The 21296-nt window shown below is 39.4% G+C and overlaps 1 protein-coding gene across 1 annotated transcript in view; it reads right to left on the minus strand.

Moving 5' to 3' along the window:
* The window catches only part of insrb (insulin receptor b), an 81123-nt gene that overhangs the window by 38029 nt on the left and 21798 nt on the right, over positions 1 to 21296 (minus strand). Inside the window, exon 2 of the mRNA XM_032571350.1 lies at positions 20449 to 20997. Within this exon, the coding sequence (XP_032427241.1) occupies positions 20449 to 20997 (549 nt within the window). The remainder of the gene's footprint in view (positions 1 to 20448; positions 20998 to 21296) is intronic.

A 21296-nucleotide genomic window follows, 5' to 3' on the forward strand; every position in this document is an offset into this window, starting at 1 on the left:
GGGATCATTGTTCTGTATTTACCACAACTGGTATGTCAGACGGTTAAGATGATGGCTCAGCATCCGAGTACGAATGCAGCCCTCGAACACGCCCCTGTTGTAATGCTAATGCAGCGCGCGCCGCTCTAAAACCTCCCCTAATTAAAATCTTAGTTCCAATAACCAGCAGACTAAAGAGATTTGCCGTAAGCACTCACTATTAGCCGCCGAGCGCAGAATAAGAGATTATGCCAGTGTGGGGATATGTGTGCCAGCTGTAAGCGTACAGGGATGAGATGAGGTAGACTTTTGCAAGAGATTTTATGTGTCTATGTAAAATCGACGGTCGTATATGTGTTTTGCAGTCATGATGGGAAGGGAGGAAGCAGGCTGAGGGCTGATGCGGCACGTGACAGTCAATCGAACGCTGTGATACACAGGCAAAGAATTGAGCAGTGCATGGAACAAGGAGGGGGGCCGCAGGCGTGAGGGGTGAAGAAATGCAAAAAAGGCGCTGAAAAGGAGAAGCAGAGAGGAACCGTTGGTGCAAGGGGCGATGCACAAAGGATGAAAGGGGAGCAGACGGTACAGGCACATGGTCACCACGAGGAAAACAATTAGCCTGAATGTCCAGGTTAGCCCCTAAAAAACATCAAATTCTGAAGTTTATTGTATAAAATAAACATTTAGATCGCTTATTTCCCAGAAAAATGCTTCAATACGGCTAATTTCCTCTCCTCTGTCTGTCTAAGCTTCACACATGAAGCAGATTATCCTCAGCAACTATGATCTCTCGCCTCCATCACAAGGAAAATACACCAAATTAACACCAATTTTGCTGCTCACACCCTCTCTCTCCATCCCTGTTGAACATAAACATGTTGATTTTAAACTCACAGAATTGCATGCGCAGGTTTGAAATGAGTAACTGTAATAATTTAGCAGGAATCTCTCCGCACAGAAGCTTCTCGCTCCTTTTCCTTCCGCTGTGTGTTTTCTGTCTGCAACGCTGCAAAGTGTGAGACGGCGAGTAACAGGGAGGAGCTGCCATTTCGCTGGAAAGGCCCTAAGGATGGGAAAAAAAGAAAAAAGAAAAAGATCGAGCTTGTGCACATGAACAGCCTTCCCTGTTTTGTTCTTCGTTAGATTTCCACTGAATGACGCAGAAATTACAATTTTCCCAGTTGATTCAAATTTTCAGCTCAGACGTAAGACTCACAGCATGTTTGTGTTTGTCTATGATGCAAAATTTATTTTACAGTAGTTCATAAACATTCATATTGTAGACCCATCAGTACGCCAGTGTGCCTCAGAAATATGCAAAAGGAATTACTTTTTTCTGTGGCAAAAGCATAATCTAAGTTAATTTAGCTTTTAGCTCATTGGCTGTACTTAGGGAAAAAAGTTTAAATTGTGAGTTAACAATGTGAATCTCCCTCTGCCAGGAGAATGGCTCCTCTAAAGTGACTCCTCACTTTTTGTGAACACCAATGGAAACATTTGTAGTAGCAACCTTGTGTCCTCTAATCAGGTTCCTACACATTTGTCTTCTTAAAAGTGAATTCAAAGTGAATTTATGGCAGATGTCTCTGCAGCGGTGAGGCTTTAAACAATGATCCAGTGACTGGATAGCTGGACGGACGGACAAATAGACAGACAAACTTCTAGTTTAGATACAGATTTAAATCTGTAAATCCAAACAGTATTCCATAATTTGGAAAACCTCGGGAGCCAAAATTCTACAATGTATTTAACTGTATTTTTAATGAAAATTGAGATTTTTTTGGACACTTTTTTTTTTTTTTTTTACAACTTTTTTAATGATCTAACCACTCTCTATGAGTTTTAGCTGCTAAAGATATTCCATGATAATTAAACTAACTGGTCAAAACATAATGAATATGTGGAGCCTGAAGGCCTGACACTTTAAATACACAGTCATATTCTACCAAATGCTGCATCCAAGCCGTGTCTTGCAATAGCATTATTGCACACGATATTACAAAGATGATTGTTTTTCAATAAATTGTGCCGCTCTGGAAAATACATTGTGTTTGTTTTCAAGGTAAAGCTTCTCAATTGACCAGAACATTGTGCAACTTTAAAACGCCCTTGCCTGAAGAAAAAGAAAGTGAGCAAAAATTAGCATAATCACTTTACCAAACTGTTCCTCATACAAACCCATCAACATTAGTACATAAAGGAAGTTTATGAAAAATATCTGACAAATCAACGCCCCAAATTCTGCACTAATGGCCAAGCAACCAGGTGTTCATTCAAAACACTCTAAGCTAGTAAGCTCTTTGTTGCATGGAAAACAACTTAAAATGGTTTGTGCTCAAGTCAACAATTTAGAAGATTTCAGTGAAGACGTCTTGCTTTTCAGATTTTGTCTCTTTTGTTGACAAACATCAATCAGAGAACCCATGATGTAAGCAGAACTGGATATTTCTACAGAAAACTGTGTGGATGCACAGCTGGGCTTGACTGCATATTCCAAAAACCAACCAGTTCTTCTGGGATAAATTCAACGACATGTACTTGGAAAAAATAAAACATCATTTCATCTTTTGGAAGGCAACATGATGCTGTCATCTTCCTTTAACTTATGTGTAAGACTGGATTTTTTTTTTTTTGTAAATCTGTAATCAATTTGATTTGTAAATTCCCACAAATTGGCAAGGGCATAAATAAGCTCCTTTAGTTCCCATCAGTGACATCCAAACCTCACGTTGGACTTCTCCCTGCATCCGAAGCAGCGGGTAAAACAAAGTCGGGGATGCCAACTCACTCTGAAAACATTCACACTGTTACAGCTGCAGGTTTGGCACAAAGTGATCAAAGCGGAGAGGGTAGAAAAGATCCTGGGTTCTCAGCCAAATTCAGCTCAGTGACAGGTTCAGGCACATGGCGTCCCTTTAGGGGCCTGCCTGGAAAACAAACCCAGAGCGAGGGATTTGCACGGCAGGTGACGATTGGAAGAGAGTGGTACACCCACGAATGAGTATCCACCAGTTTCCCATCACTGCATCTCTGTGTCTGAGTCTGTGTGTGTTTGAATAATACATGTTCACCAGAGTGTAGGATAAAAGAATAAGAAATAAGGAGTGCATATACATTGAAAGAGAAAGAAGCGTTCCGGGGACTACAGGAAGAACTGTTTTTTCTTGGAGACACAGGTGTTTTCTGAAGAAAACACCTGTGTCGTTTTCTGGAGAAAAGTTCAGTTGGATCCCAACGGGTCCTGATTTTAATCTGCTGATGCAACCAGGACAAAAGACAGCAGGGCAATGAGAATAAAAGCTGATGAATGCACATTTGTTTCCGTGGAAAGCACGACTTCTGCTCTGTGCATTCCTTGGTGCTTTGTAAGCACAATTACTCAAATTAATAACGAGAAACACCACTAATAAATACATCCCAACTCAGAAGTTGTAGCACCGCCTCGGTTCTGATAGGGAAGAGCGATAAAGCTGAACTGAGGCTGATTTTCTGATGACTCATTTTCTCTGTTCAGACTGAACTCAGACAGGACGAAACTTATCCGAAAAGGATGATGCCACCTCAAATCAGTCAGAACCAAAGCACAAGACAGTTTACCATGACGTACCTGAAGTAAACTAATCATGCTGCCAGCGCTCTGAATAACATGTTTTGTTTGTAGTCAGGTTGCATAACCTAGTGAAGAAGTGACCTCAGACACATTAAAGTCATCAATCAAGGCAAACTGCAAAACAGAGCTCACTGATACGTAGATTTCAAACACTGAAAGTAATGAAGGCACCAAGGACCCTTGATTGTGATTCTTCTGTTCCCTCCCCTCACCACCAGTCCTACATGCATATTTTAATAAATATCAATTAAAGAAGGAAGATCTAAGTCATCAGTTCTTTAGATCTGTTTGTTGTAATTTTTTTTCTTGTTCTTCATCATATCACTAAAATGTCCGTCATGTTATATGATGTTATAACATCAAAAACCTTCTGATACTCTGTCATATTTTTGGTTTGTTTTTCTATCACAATGATTAAAAGATCTCTGCATCGGTTCCACCCTTTGAAACTTTCCAGAGGCAGAAGAAAGTTGTTTTTTTCCTGGCTGTCTATGGCAGTGCTGGTTACTGTCCATCTATTATTCTAAATTATTAAATGAATAAATTTTAAATTTTCGGGATGGGAAAAAATTTTACGCATAAGGACTTTATGCAGTCGCAGTTTGACAGGTTTAAATACATACACATGGGAAGCAGTTATTCTACAATGACAAGTTTTTAAAGAGAAATCAGCTGAAAGTTGTGTCTGCAAGTCAGGGATTGAAATTGTTTACAAAACTCTAATTGAAGCATCTCTTGCATCAATAATGTCTTAACCAGTAACAGCTTGCTAAAGTGCAACTTTCTGCAGGAAAATATTGGGTTCTAGTCAGTGTATCAGAACTGAAGGAACACATGGCTGCAGCACTTTTAGTCAGATTTGAAGGGAGCGTTCAAGAAACACAAGCGAAGAGCCCAGGGCCTCAAAATATTTAACCCTAAACCTTAAATACAAACAAGCAGAGACCTTTTGCTGCCATGTGGGTAGTTGTGTAGTACAACAGTCTTCTCCAGAGAACAAAATAAGCACGCGTCAACAACTAGGCAAGCCTGATCCTCAGAGGCACTAACTAGAGTTTAAATAGGACTATGATTGTCCATTACCTAGCAGACAGCTTGGCTTAGCGGCTTCACTGAAATCTTCACAACATAAGTTGTGACTTCATGAAATGCTAACAGTAAGAATAAAAGAGCAAATATTCTCATTGAGGTATGTTTAACTTGCCAGCATGTCAATTACATTCACTTACTATATTACAGAATCACAAAACATGCATGAACAAATTACTCTGACTTCCTGTTATGGATCATGTTTCTGCCTCTGGCGTCTGAACGTGACACAGCGAAACTCTGTAACAGATGTGCATCTATTTCTCAGAACATTGGCTAGATAGAGGTAAACAGTCCTGTGTGTGTCTAGATAATAAGATTGTGAAACGTAAAATGAGGACTAAATTGAATCACGGTTAAGAAAAAAAAGGAAGAGAGTCTGGGGGTGTTGAATGGAAGGATAGCTAACATGAAGAAGTAAACAGACGCTGCCGATTGAGAAACACAAGCACAATAAGAGTAAATAATGTTACTCTTTGTAAGTGCTTAATTGTTATTACATTAGTTGCGAGCAAAATAAGAATTTATAACATCTAGCAGCACAAACAACCAAAAGATATACATTTGATATCAGTTGAGATAGATGGATGGAAGTTACAAGGTACTCGTTGCACCCCCAGTGGTATGGCAACCTCCAAAGAACAGGTGGTGTGCCAACCACCTGTGAAATATGAAGAACTGCCGATGGTCACATTATAGCTAACTAAATTTGCCTGGCATTGGCTCAATGTTTTTGGCAGAAGTCTTCAACCATTCAGCAGATCTTAAAAAGGTAGTTCCTCTGTCTCTATGGTTTAGTGGGTGTTCCAGCACATCGAATCATATCAATCTATAATAATAACTCAATAATTTATTATATTTACCAGAAATTTCCAAGTGAAAGAAATATTAGATTATGACATAATTTTGCATATTTGTTTTGACTTTTTGTCCAATATAAAACTTTTGTTAAACTGCTGAAGTTTATCATTCCATCAGAATCTAATACCGGATCATGACTGTCTCTAAACTGAAGCACATCACATCTATGATGAACTATCCTACTCCTTGACTAAAATTAGACAGACACACAGATATTCGTCTTCCAAACCCCATCAATCTATTAATCCTCAACACCAATTAGTGAAATTAGCCAGAGGGACATCCTGCTGCTTCTGTGTTCTGCTTGTACTGAAGGAGAAAGACAGGAGAAAGTGATGTTCATTAAGAAGAGTACATCAATCAGCACTTCTGTAGGCTTAAATTTTATGTGGTTGACCACCAAAGGAACTTATGAGGAAACGACTAACCATTTGAGTTTTGTTCCCATTCAGCACCTTTTAGCTAGATTATCTAAGCAAAGTAAATTTTATGAGTTGCACAAAAATCCGTGAGGGCCGACAGAGTCCCAGAGCAAAATTCCGTGGAAGAGGTGTACGGAGCCTCATGCCGGAAGAAAAACAGCGAGTGACTGAGGGTCACTGCGCGTAACAGAAACCCTGTGAATTCTAGACACTAACAGGTACCGTAGAATTGTACAAAAATCTCTGAGGGACGACGGAGTCCCCGCTCGAAATTCTGAGAAAGAGGTGTATGGAGCCTTGTGCTGGAAGCCCGTTGAAAGGCTGTTTACATCGTTTTAAATTGCGCGATTGTGAGCGTGAGTGGGACTGTATGTTCCATATAACACAGTAGGAGTGTAACCGGTAAACCTTTTATGGATGCAAAAGCAAGAACCCCCCACTTGATGACTTTGTGTTTCTGTGTTTGATATGATGTAAAGCACTTTGAAAGGCACTGCTGCTGAAATGTGCTATACAAATAAAATTTTATTGATTGATTGATTGAAACCCACCAGGAAGAGTTTTCCTTGTCATATTCTTAAGGCAATCTCATGATGAGGAAACAGTAGCTCCATAATGGTTTGCGTTGTGGGTTAGATGGCGGGAAGTCTTGCTCAGTCTCTAATGTCCGCCTCTCCTCCCTCATGATTGATTGAATTGCACTGGTTTACATGCCTGGTGTCCACACGCAAGAAATACTGTCACTCCAGCTGATCTCATTAGCCTTAATTCAGATTTGGACTCATCACTTGTTGTCACAGTGCACACAGAATAATCTAAAAGAGGAAAACTGACAGCATCTGATGGCAAGATCCTCAGGGTAAAAGCCCCACTATCCACTGTGTTAACGTCACACACGAGGCCAGATGACCTATTGGTGTTCAACCTGTAAACACACACACAAAACAAGGTGTACTGAAAGCGTCATCTGCGTCTTATGAGTGCATGTTGTGGAGTGCAGCAGATCCAGCCAAGTTATGGACAGAAGTACAGAGCGAGACATTATTTTAGGTGCAACAATGCCATCATAAGACCTGGAGCAGCAGGCCCTGTGGGAATGAAGCCAACGGCCAAGGCATACCAAACATGTACAGGGTTAGACGTCATTCTGCCTGGTGATACATAACCAAACACATGCAATCGTAAGAGATTAACTCACTAGATCAGAGTCTATTTTAAGGACATTTTATAGGTACAAATCAATGTCATTTTTAACATTAGCTTTTACCCTAAACTGCTAACAATTCACAATACCAAAATATTTGATCTACTATATCAAATAGCAACTTGCTTAATAGCAATCTTCATTCCACCTAATAATGGAAAGCTTAAAAGGGCTTAAAAGCATATTACGCTTTCTATAATTACCAATGAACTAGAGATGATATTCACCACAGTTAATCCTTGTTTAAGCACCATACTCCAATTTATTGGACTTTTTATTATGCACAACATAAACGTCTTTCCATATGCTTTATGAATGTTAGTGTTTGTAAAAAGAAACCACCTGGTCTGAGGTGATACTAACAATTGGTGGGAAACCTGTAGATGCGCTGCAGCTATAAGCAGCTCTATGACTGACACTGTAACGCAGCTTTCAAAAATGTTAATACGGCACCCCGATGTCAATGCAAAGTATGTATTTCGTACGTTGCAGAAAAAAAAAGAACGAAAAAAACGTGTGCAGGTACCTTGACGACACAGGATCCTTGTCACTGTCTTAGAAGTTGGTCATTACTGACCCAACATTACTATAATATTCCTCTCATCAGTGCAGTCATTTTGCAGCCTATTTATAGCCAATAACTCTTGCAAAAGAAGAACTTTCTTCACTTTATGTTCAGGTTCTAAATAATCATTCATAACAAAAATGGCTTGAGTATAATGAGATTCATTTTGAGATGTCCCTCTGAACTTTTATTTCAGCACTTAATTTGATTTCACATTTTATCTTGAGATGTTTTCAAGTTTACATTTCAGCACTTTAAGCACTTTTCCAGTAAATTGCATGTCTTGTAATTCTGCTTCAAATAAAGAACTTTATATTTATTTTTTTAAATAGATTAGAACCCTGCAAAATAAAAGTTTCAATCCTTCATAGGTTAGATTATCCCAAAACTAGGTCCTACATTAATAATGGACAAAATTTATGCATGAAAAAAATGTCTACCTTTCAAAGAAAAACTCACCGATACAAAAAAGCTTTCAATTGATGACTTCATATATTAACTCACAGCTTTTGAGCTTAACCAGGCCCTGTAGGAAAAGTTTTTCCCTTTTTAAATTATACCACTGCTTGAATCAGCTTTGTTAGTTTATTCAGGTTCTCTTTGTCTGATATTAAAAATACAGTACAGACCAAAAGTTTGGACACACCTTCTAATTCAATGGGTTTTCTTTATTTTCATGACTATTTAAAAGGCAAGAAATCCCACTTATTAACCTGGCAGGGCACACCTATGAAGTGAAAACCATTTCAGGTGACTACCTCTTGAAGCTCATCAAGAAAATGCAGAGTGTGTGCAAAGCAGTAATCACAGCGAAAGGTTGCTACTTTGAAGAAACTAGAATATAAGGGGTATTTTCAGTTGTTTTACACTTTTTTGTTTAGTGCATATTTCCACATGTGTTATTCATAGTTTTGATGCCTTCAGTGTGAATCTACAATGTCAATAGTCATGAAAATAAAGGAAACTCATTGAATTAAAAGGTGTGTCCAAACTTTTGGTCTGTACTGTACCTTAATGATCTAAAGCATATTTTAACATTTTTACAACTATTTTTCACAGAGTTATTATGTTCCACACTGTGCAAAACAGTTTCTCTTTAATTTGTGATGTAGTGGTTAAAATATACCCAAAAACTTCAAAACAACCTCAAGGTTTGACATTAATTAGTAGTAGGTGAGCAGCATCCACATTTAGAAACTACAGAAAACATGGCCTGTCACGGACATATGATCCTAAACTCATGCTGCTGCCAACAACATGAAGTGTGGACAAACATTTTATGACCAATCACATGAAGAGCAACTGTGATCTGCTCCAATCACAGGCGCACACACTGTCATAGTGGCCATCTTTGGTAACTGGAGCCAGGACCGTCAAGTTTGGTCTATCATTTTGAGGCCCAGAAATTCCTGCATGTCTGCATACCACAGCATGCAAAGAGGGGGGAGGAAGAGAAGGAGCGCGGGAGAGCACAAAGGAAAAAAACAGAGAGGAGAAGCGAAGAAAGGGAAAAAGGGAGGACCTTTCAGATGAGGAGGAGCATCAGGAGCAGAGAGAAAAAGAGAAACAGTCAAAACCATTTTTTCTCCTTTTCATTATTTTGTTTTAGTGATGACTGAATGCTTTCTAGGCTTTTCATCATATTACCAGAAATCCTAACTATGTTGGTGAAACCATTGACTGGAAATGCAAAAAAACATCTTACATCTTCAGATGACCTTCTCACTGAGCTTTTAACTTTGGTAGCAGGGTTTTAACATTTATTCAATAGCAACAACATTTCTATATGGCATGTACACATATTACCCTTCTGTCTTCCAGGGGGACAGTGCAAATGGCTGCTGAATGACTTTATAGGTTAAACACTGTTACAGGATCGCTTTTCTCCATAGGACCATGGTCGCAACAGAATAAAACAGATGTAGCGACAAGGTCAGGAAAGTACCTTTCAGGATCCAACATGGAAGAGTGAGAAAACAGACTCCATCCTTTAACATTTTGCTCTATTTTACTACATAAACCAAACCTCATACCTTTACATCCTTCTTTATCTGAGCGTAACATCAACTCACACACTGCTGGCACCTTCATACATGTTTATTCATGTGAATGTTGCAGGCCACCTCTCTCTCTTTTTTTCTTCTTTCATTTCCAGGTGAACATTTCTTATAGGATTTCTCTTTCCAGAGATCTAAAAGGTTCATGCCAAGAAAAAAAAAGCTCCAGAGAAACGGTACAAGTCTCAACAGAAACGCAACAGGTTGGAGGAAAGTACCGTTTTTTTGCAAACTGAAACTATGCCAGTCTGTTTACATGTGGCAACAGCTTTATAGTCCGTTTATGAGTCAGTGTATTTATTAACTTCTTTCCGTGAAAAAGTATTTCCCCACTCACAGATTTCCATTACTGATGATTTAATTTATTAAGGAAAAATAACAGACGGGTGAAAAAGTAATTCCTCCCAGACTTAATCTGGTTTGATAATCCTTGCTAGCAACATTTGTTTGCAATAACCTGTAAAGAGTCTTTCTCATTGCTTTGGATCACCTCTTCTTGTTTTATTTCAGCCACATCTGAAGGTTTTCAAGTATAAACAACTTATTTAAGGTCATGCCACAGCATCTCAACTGGATATAGGTCCAGATTTCAACTATGCTACTTTGATATAAAGCATTTCAAAAGACCTCATGACTCAATAAGGGGGTTGATTACTTTCCCACTTGGTTTGGATAACTTTTTCCATTATTTACTCTGGTTATCTTTGACGAGTCTCTAAAGTGCATTTATGTATTTATGTCCTAAACTCTTTTATATCTCCTCTTATCCTCTACTGGCTTGCCTCTAACCTGAACTGGATGTTTTTCCTACCCCAGGTTCACAGTCACCCAAAATTGTTTCCTAGCATCTGGCTTACCTGATGTCAGGTGTCACAAATATGATCCTAGTTAGTAAAATGGTTCTCTATACTGAGCCTTTGCTGCCTTCAGCTGGAGCTTTGTGGTAACTCCTTCTCAACCACCATCAGAGATCCGTCTTACTGAAAATTATGCTCTTTTCCCAGAAACACAACACATTCTCAGTAAGCCACGATTCCATGGAAGATACCAAAGATATTTTTGGCCTTAGGGAGACTTGTTAAATATTTCGAGGGAGGAAAAAAGTTGTTTCTTGAAAGTCAAGGACCTAATATTCAGAGAAGTGAATTGGTCTGGGTGAAATTACTTGGAAATGCAAGGCTACTGGAAGCAGGTAGAACTACAAGGTCATAAAACAATGAATGACTTCAGGCGAGCATAATCAGAGGACAAAATTAATTTCTGTAATCATTTTTGAGGGAAAACCATTTTTTAAAACAGTAAGAGTGAAAAGGGTCAAGAAGTTCCCAACCAGAACTACCTCAAGTACTTTCTAAACCTGAGGGAAACGATGATTTCCAAAGGAGGAGATGTAGGTCCCTTAGCTGATTTACCGTAGCGCCACAAACCCATAAAATTCCCAGGATTTTATGGATCACAACTTTCATTTTTTCTAAATACTTAACAGCAGCTGTGGTGACAAGCAACATTAAGCCGCTAACACGTGCTTTTGAGGTTACATACGCATGACCATGAACAGATCTCCACTGAAGCAGCAGCTTTACAGCGAGTTAATGACACGCATTACATTCACTTTACATAATACATCCATGCAGATGTTCTGGGCATAGGCATCAACTATGAATCTAAGGGTACGATCGACTTTTTTAGAGTGAAATTTCCTCAGCTGACTTAAAATATATTTTAAATTCAATACAAAATGTCCTCTCCACCATCTACAATCTTGACCCACTTTGGGTTTTCTGGCAGACGCGGCCAGATTTCTATTTTAAATGTCTTGGTATTTTAAAGCATTCAAGATGCAACACAGTCTAACCAGAGGAAAGGGAAAAAAATCCTCAACATCACAGATTTGCCACCTTACTCACTAGTGGGCATGAGCTGCTTCTCCAATTATTAATTTTTTTTTTTTTTTTGCTTCAATGCAAACCCACCTGGAGCACATGGTTCCAGTTAAAGTCTCTGTACTTTTTAGGCAAAATCACAGGTTTCTTTCTGATGGGCAGACAAAAAAGGTTTTATTTTACCTGTAATAATCCCCAACCAACCAGCTGACATAATAACCATGTACTGGTTATTATGGAGATTTTATGACCCCAAGACGCCTGATTCCTTTGGCCCAAGTTATTTTTCCCCACCGTGATTGTTTTGCCTAATACATCTTTTGGCAAAACCACTTTTGACAAAAAATTTGTTATCAAATAGCATGTCCTCTTGTCTTTCCCATGTTAAAGGGAAACAATAAAAATGTGCCACTTTGTATTGCATGAACATCCCAGTAAAACAGGAAGTAATAAATTACAAATGTAATATTCATAGGCAAAAAAAAAAACTATGTAGCACTAATTCTAGTTCTGAATGTGAGAATTCAAGATCTGTCCTTGGAATCTCAAATGTTTGAGATTGGTTAGTTTTGTCCATCTTGTTCTTAACCTACCGTTTTTTGGATTATAAAAAGCATGACTGAGTCTTTAGAAATGGTCCTAGGGAAGTATTTATACCTTTTGAATTTGTTCAGAAGAGACGACATTTAGTTCGGCTGCAAACTGCAGTGATGGGAGTCACAGAATTAGTGACCATCTTCACAAAAAAACGCAATAACATTAGCATCCATGTTAATGTCAGACTGACAGGCAGGTTGTCATCTGATCCACCCAAACACCTGAAAATAATCCCCTGCCCTCAACCCAAGGGAGGGTCTTGTTATTTTCCTCCCTCGTACACAAACACGCTGCTAAATCGTCACTCCTCACCTCTGCTCTGAGCTGGCTGTATTCTCATTTTTGACATACTGGTTCGCAGTTTGGTGGTTTGAATTAGTAATGAACCCGCAAGCTTGGTGTCCCTGCTTAATAGTTTGGGATATCTCCATCTAACGTTTATTTCATTTTGATTTTATTCCTCTCATAAAAATAAGCCTCCAACAAGTTCTCTCTCCCCAGGGCTCAGTCATGGCGCTCAGCAGTGGGAAGTAGTTTAGACAAAGCCAGGAAGTAATGAGGAAGTCCTTACAGAGAGCTCAGGATGTGAAAATAAAGTGCCTGCCAACATGATTTCCAACAAAACTACAGAGAGAAAAACTTTTTATACTGCACACATACAGACGCAGTCAAATTTAGTGAGTAAGGAGCTTTAAAACATTATAAAAACATAACCTTTAATTTGAGTAGGCCCATTCTGAATTATTTTAAGAAATATTTTTAAATATTTCAAAACACCCGCAACGCCAGAGTACCGTGCATAAAAAGTATAGCACAGCAGTCACATAATGAGATAATAAACAATAAGACAACCTAAAAACCAATCGATCCAGAAGAAAATGAAAAAGTTAAATTACTAAAGCAGTTAACTGCAGTTTCAAAAGAGATTTGGCTTCACTTTAGCAAGCGCACAGAGTTCCTGTTCAGGTCTTCTAACAGAGATCAGCAACTCTACATGTTTAAATCTGTGATGCTAATGCAGAAAAATACTTTTCCTGGCAGCTATGGAGATTTTCTGACCTCGCCGTCTCCAACGGTGGAGATGTATTTTAACTTTCTTTAACATCCTGCTCACTGTGCATAGTGGCAAGACCGATGTGCCACTATGCACAGTGAGCATAGTGGCACATCGGGGAAACATAAAAGTCACAGATTACCAATTAAAAGTTCCAGGAAACTCTTGAAAATCTGAAGAACATTTACGTTGAAGGAGCCATTAACTTCCTAAAATTTCCTCTTTTTAATGTCCAACAATACATTTACTTGAATGAAAGGTTGGATTTTCAGCATTTTTTTGGTGATATTACGATTCTGGAACAAAAAAGGATTAGTTTATTTGAACTCTTTACCAGGGGTGCCAATATATTTGTCTGCACCTCTACAAAAAGAGTCGAATTTTTACAAATTAAGATCAATTATCTCTCTGGTATTCCAGTAGAAATGTTTAATATTAAAAATAAAAAACTCGGGAGGCTTAAAAATTAGAAAAGCTGGTGACTGTACAAGTAGCTACTCCTCCTGCTAAGAAGATGGAGCAACGTTTTATGTGAATAAACTCTGTGCTTGCTGTGTGTGAATGTCTATCATCCGGCATGTGCGCTTCCTATGGGTGTATGCAAAGCAGGATGTGGGAGAGCAAGCCCATTGATGAAATGTAGGAGAGAGATGGTTTCCCAGATCCCCCGGGGCACTCGACTAGCTCCGCCTGCTCAGCTCTGAATCAGGCTGAGTGCATGGGTGCACACTCCCACATGCACACACATAACCAGTGCCAGTTCATCAAAGTTAATTTAGGTTTGTAAACCATGATGCAAGCTGCAGGAGAAAGAAAGCATGAGAGTATGATTAATACCTCTCCCCCTAAAGCTGTCTCTTTGTCTTTTCCCTTCCTCCTTTCTCTCATTCAGCTTTTGCCTCCTGCTTTCACCCATAGTCTCGTTGACAATATTCGGGCTGACTGAAACAGCAGTGATTGGGAGCATGTGTGCTGATGTAAGGCGAAGAATCAGGAAAAAGCTCCAGCTATTTGAATTTGACAGCATCAAAGAGGAGCTCACCTGTGTCAATAGCAATAAACGAGAGAACGATGAGAACAAAATGTGTGCAGCTCTTTGTTCTCGACGAGAGAGTCTCACATGCGCCGCAATTCACTTTACTGGAGACATGGGATGGAAAAGGAAACTGGTATTTGATTGTTTTCCAGCTAAAGCAAATTAAAAATGTCTTACTTTGGAAAAGAACAACTTTTAACTCTGCAAGGAACAAAAATTGTAATTGATTCCTAATGTTATTAAAAGGAACTTACTTTTGTTGATTAGTGTGGTTTTGCGAAACTAAGTAAGTTGCAAATGAACCCTAAAATTACATTCATTAAAGCTTGAATGGCCCCAGAGCTGCACTCTAAAATACATTTCAGGTAGTCAGGTAAACTTTAAAAAGGGTCTTCAACAAAAGACACATAATTAAGTCAATAACTTACAGTTTCTTAAAAAGTCAGTGGGCATAAAAATCAAGAAAAACTTTAACTTAAAAACATTTAAGACTTTAAACATTTGATTTTATTAAACAGGAAAATATTGGGTCTGTTGACTTTGTAAGTTTTAGTTTGCTCCATGTGTCTGTCTTTTAAGATTTGTGTTCAAAGTAAATGTATTGTAGAAACAAAAAACTCTTTATGTGGAGGCTTGTTTGCTGCATTAGGGCAAAGTTTAGCAAATTAAAACATTCCAAAGGTTGTTACCTCGTTGGTCAGATTTCATTAACTGTTTTGGTATCAATTCTGGTTCTTGAGTTAGAGCTGAATGCACATGAATGAATAGGGAATTATTCACACCCCAGGAGAATGTAGATTTAAAATTTCCATTTAAAAACTCATCTGTCATTTTCTGACAGATGAGAAAAGCATCTGTCAAGATACTAAACAATAAAAAAATGCGTCAATTTACAGCTCTTCACAATAATCAATCTAAAAAAAATCTTTCTGACATTAATGAACCCCTTCTTAGAAATTGCTGAGCAGCTTTTTGCATTTTTCTGCTGAAGTTTGGATGATACAGATTAGTTGAAAAGCCTCCTTGCCATCATCCTAATCGTTAGCTTGTTCCCAACTTTCTCTATCGGAGTCAAGTCAGCGCTCTAGCAAGGCCACTTCAACGGGTTAATATTACTTCCAGTCAGAAGAAATGTGTTGATAAAATGTAAATATTACTTTGAACCTAAATCTGCCAGGGTGTGAATTATGTGTTGCTTAACTGTAGGCGTGGGCCTCTGAGATTCTTGGAGTATGAAAACGTTCTGGGAGAATACCACAGCGTCACCATGTTAATGCAAAACTAAGAAATGAACAGCTGAATTAGTGTTTCTTAGTGAGGAGAAGGCTACAAAGCAGCTCTGCACAGCAGCAGGTAAGGGAGGGACCAGGGTTGTGCTACTTAGAATACTCATAAAAACAAATATATAGTTTACAAGAACTTTTTATATTAACCAGTATGAACTCAGCACTCCGCAGCAATAGGGTAACTCTGAGTCCTTTTACAAATGAACCACCTAGCAAGCCAATTTGTTGAAGTTCACTTAACTAAATGGTTATTTCAGATTAACAACCTCTTTAAAACACCTACTTAGCGCTCAGTGGAAACAACTGTGGAGACTAAACCAAGAGAAGGTTTAGGGAAAGACATGAAGAGGAGTGAATGTGAGGAAGACCAATCAAAAACACTTCTAAAGCCCAATTAAGAAGCGGGGCCAGGCGAGTGTTTGTTTGTTTGTGGGCGACGGGCAACAGGATGCCTCACTGGGCACCACCATCCTGAAAACAATCCTTTTCTTTCTTTCTTTCACTCCTCCGTCGCCTCTAACTTGGCCGATCGCCACACTGGCAAAAGGCTTGTGTGAGTGAGTGTTTTTTCTGTGTGTACCTGGGATCCGCACTTGAAATGCCCCGCCATGTTTGTTTTGCACTGTTTATTTTTGCTAAGCCCGACCCTCGCCGTCCCCTCCGGGCCTCCTCGTCTTATCCTCACCGAGGGGTTCAGGGGTTGATAGCATGAGAAATCAAACACTGATGGAAATGTCACCAATGAAAGTTTCCACCAGTGAAGCTCGTAGATCCCAGCTGAGACAACACGACAAATGTGTTGCGCGCGATGCCCTACATAAACCTTTATCGTTTCATAAGAGATGAAAAAAAGAAATTTTTTTGGAGCAAAACTTTTGAAATCCCAAGGTCAAGATTTCACCTTCACATCTTCAGAGTGTTTCTTTCCCGGGCTGTGGAGAGATTTGTTGTGTTACTGTTGCTGGGACACAACCCTGGCAATAGACCTACACAAATAATAGCACAAAGTTAGCGACCAGTGCTGCTGGGTGTCTTTAATGGCCTTCATTTCTGAACAAACTGGACATGAGGAATATTGGGATCATTTAAAAGCAGGCACCACTATTTAAGAAATGCTCAATTTTCTTTTCTAATGCAGACTTGCTGACATTCACTTCTCTCCATGCTTTGGTATTCATACCTTTTGATTTTTCTGCTATTTTGATTTAAAAATAATTTTATAAAATCTGCCCCCACCCCCACCCAACTCCCTATGATTTCACCTCTTCAAGGTCCCCCCCTCCCCACATGCCTAGTGTGCTCTGCTATGTCAGGATTTCAGGTGTTATGCAATTGTGTTTACTTGGTGATGGAGATAGGCAACACAAGTGAAGCCTGAACTAAAAAAAGAGGTGCTTTAGGGACTTGTTAAGAACTGTGGGTGTGGAAACACTCCCTTTGGTGTGTACCATGGATTTTGTACGTTTGCAGAGGGTTTATATGAAGAAAACGCTTGACAACAAGCTGAAAGATAAACTCCAACCAGCACTGGGCTGTTGTGGCATCTTAACCCTCTTTAAGTTTTAAGGCACAACAACCCATTATGATATCAGTTTGTTTCATGAGTCATTTTACAAAAAATTAGGTCAAAACACACAACACTTTACCGTAATGAGCTCCTTTAAAATAAATGGCTTCCCCTTCTTTTTGAATAATTCATTTGTAGGTTTGCTGCTGTCGGACAGATGGCAGGAAGGACAAGCGGACATATGGATGAATGGAGTGACATGAGGACAGACAAAAGGACTGCTGAATTGAAAGATGGACAGATGGACAAATGGATGTATAGATGGATGGACAAACAGAATGAGTAAATGAATGATGATGAATGAACTCTTAGCCGTAAACGAGGAATAACAACTAGCTCTCAGACAATTGCCGTTTTCTCTGCTGAACATCAGAATCAACATCCATGATTTCTGTTTCTATAGAGCTGTTCACACTTATGGACAACTGTAAGAAATAATTACAATAGCTAGCCCTGCATATTAGTTGTTCTGTTCATTTTATTTGGAATAGTAAGGTTTTTAAATCACTACTTTTTAATTTTTCTTCACTTTCGGAGGTTGTTGTCACTCATTTTAAAGACCAAGTAAGGACTAGAAATTTATCTTATTCTGTCCTTTCAAATATAAACTACAATCTTGAATTAAAAGGAGGTGTCCTTACTTTTCACCATGACCGTATGACCCATTAAACGTCTTTAGAGTCCATGTTGACAGAGTCACATGGACCTTCCACTGAGGCCTGCTCACTACAGCTGGCTGCTGCCCAATTTAAATTCACCTCTGGTCGAGAGGATCACAGAGCGCTGTCTGATGACGCATGAAGTCGTGTTTGGATCTGCAACAATCTGAGAGTACCATGAGCGACTGCGTCGGCCTCAGAGAGGGTACGAGCAGTTCATTAGTTATCTCCCCTCTGCCAATTTTGCCTTCAGGATTGGAAGTAGACACCTTGTGTGCTGGAAAACAGCTACAGCACGCAATAAAGCACGTAGGCAAAGGCAATGTGAACTGTAGCCTGAAAAGCTTTTGTCTTCCACATTATGTGTATGTTTATGTATTCTTGAGTTGTGCAAACTGAGTACTGGCTCCTGTGTGACTCCGAAAGCAGCAGAAAGGGACTTTTTGTTTGCTCTCATTCAGTATTTTTGTCTTTGTATAATCCTTCCATTTTTGCAATCTCCTACTATTTTATTTAGAAACTTCCCTAAATGAAAAAACACTTATCAAGTACTTCTTTTTAAACTTAACATAAAATTGCAACATACAATACAAAAGTTTAAAACTAACCTTTATTTCTTTATGTGGTGCGTTTAAAGAGATTTCATGTCGGTATCTGAAGTTGTCAAATTGATTCTTTGTTTAATTATTTTTAGCTGCAACACTCGTTTAGTGCCTGAACTTTACTATAATGTTATGACAAAATAATTCATCTCTATACTCTAGATTGCTGATGAGTTACAGCCTTATTGTATAAACACACACACACGCAGGCCGACACACATGCACCCAAACAAAGGAGTGCATTTACACACATTGGTACAGTGGTTTTCCTGTATAGAAGGAGCAGAGTAGGATCAGAGGAGTACATGCCCCCGCCTCCTCCGGCTTTCACCTAACATAAGTGGAACCTTGTAAAAACACAAAAACACCACAGTTTCCACTCGCATATAAACTTTAATGCTGCGTCTAATATTTCTTCCCCATGCACCCACATCTGAGTGCATGAAAGTTTGTAAACTGTGACAGAACCTAAAAAAATAAAAAAGTAAATTAAACATCCTCTATTGGACTGATGGAGTACGGCTACAAAGCTGCAACAAAATAATCAAAACCTACAAAGAAATCCTACCTGGTGATGTATTAACAGGAGCTTAAATAAGCTGTACATTTCCTTTTTTTAAATGTAAAAACAAACAACTGTTTGTTTTTGGGGGTTTTTAAACAGATGAAAGTGTAGTCGTCTCTCTCCTACAGGCCCATATTTATACATACAGCAGGAATAACTCGCACACTCCCCTCGCTGCAGTGCAGGCAGCATTGCGTCATGGTCTAGAAACGGCTCCTGCTCTGGCGCTCGGCTCTAGGCTTGACGGTGTAACTATGGCATTATGCAGCGTGCTGCATTATATCTGCTCCAACGGGCCTGTCCCAAGCAAAGGAGGCTCGCAAACATGGCCTCTGACGCACTGCATGCAGCCGCTTCTGTTTATCAGCCAACTATCATCTCTTTTTCTGTTAATGTCCGAATAGGTCCAGGAGTCAAACTGTATTATTATACTTGGATCATGCTGGGAATGATTCATTGGATAGTTTTTATCTTGGGTTCAAAGTATATTCAAGAGTTGCTGACTCTGATATTTAAGATCTATTTTAATTAAACCATGTAGCCTCATAAGTAATTATTATTTAAAACATCATTTAGAAAACTTTAAGAAATGTGTTGCACTTAGCAGCCCTCAATGCACAGAACCTCTATGCAAACTGGACTTACAATGGCCTTCTTCTTCCTACTTCTACATGAGAGGTCCATTTCCTGTACTGTGTCCCCGATGTCAAGCATTGACAAATCAGGGAGCAAACATAGAATGCAGAATGCAAATGGTGATATATATATAAATGTGGCCGATCTTGTCATATTTAATCTCTCTGACTGAGAAACAGTCATCCTAAAAAAAAAAACAAGCTGTAATCTCCAAGAAAAAGATCAAATTTAACTTCATTCTTTGCCAAATGTCAGACAATAAACTTCCAGAGATCCAGCACTGACCAAACATATATTTTCACAAAGAAAAACAGAAGACAGCTGGCAAATCCACGTAGGTTTTGACACCTCTTTCCCCATGCCTAGTCTCTCATTCTAACCTTTCATTTTGCTGTAATTCCCCAACTCAACAATGCATTTGACTCTTTTTACCTACCAGCCTTTAATTACAGCTCATTCAGCCCACACATAGCCTGTCAATGAATGCTAATAGGAGGGCATGGTGTGTCCATAACTCCTGCCTTCCACATTATAGACTTCATTAAACGCATCGTTGGGGATGAAAACGTCACTTCTGAGCAAATCTTCTCCAGTGACTGTTTCTAAACATGTCATCATAAACAACATATCGGTATCGGCATGAAACAGACCGCTAGTTTGAATGTCTCATCCCATTTTTCGCAACCTTTCTATTAGACTTGTTCAAAAGAGACATACCAGAAGTAGTGACAGAGCAGATGAAGGAGGGGGGAAAAAAGAAGACTGGCACTTACTTGTCTGACAATAGGTCTGCGACCAGCATCTCCCCCTGAAATGGCCATTGATGGTGGTCTGGGTGCAGAGGGTCTGGCCCTGCGCCGTGCCGGGACACACGTCTCCACACTCCCGCTCGTTCTTATTGGCCACGATAAAGTTGTCCTCCACTGAGTCCAGGATCATGGACCAGTCCAGGGTGGCCAGGTAGCACAGGTCTGGGTTCTTCTCTATCCTCACGGCACCCCGGGTGATATTCATGAGGCTGTGCAGGCCCACCTCTTTCAGCTGCAGCATTTCGTAAATCACCAGGGCATAGTTGAAGAACAGGTTGTTACCACGGATCACCGTCAGGTTTGGGAAGAGGTCGCTGAGGGTCTCCAGGCCGTAGACCCTGAACAGGAGGACGTAGTCGGTGACCACGCGCAGCTTTGGGAAACTGAGGCCCTGGAAGTCGCCGGACTTGGCCCCAAACATGAGCAGGATCTTCAGGTGGCCCTCGATGATGGTGCAGTTCTCCAGTGACCGGAGGTTGGTCACGTTGTTCCGGATGTTCTTGCTCTGACAAACTGAACGGAGAGAAAAGCAAAAAAAGTAAGAAGATGCCAACCATGTAACAATTTACTGATGCGAACAATTTATCTCATTTTTATCTGGGAATATAATAATTTATTCAGGGATTCTACCACATTTTTTTATCATAACTCATAAATCACAGACCTTCACTATGAATATATGGACTACAGATCTAAGACAGTTAGGCTTTAAATACAGGATCTGTCAAACAACTGCAACCTAAATTTAAAAGTGCAACAACTGGAGTTTTTTGTTGCCGTTTTGTTCTGATTTGCTTTAAAAGAAGGGAAAC

Source organism: Xiphophorus hellerii, chromosome 9, assembly GCF_003331165.1.
Source record: "Xiphophorus hellerii strain 12219 chromosome 9, Xiphophorus_hellerii-4.1, whole genome shotgun sequence".
Taxonomy (NCBI): Eukaryota; Metazoa; Chordata; class Actinopteri; order Cyprinodontiformes; family Poeciliidae; genus Xiphophorus; species Xiphophorus hellerii.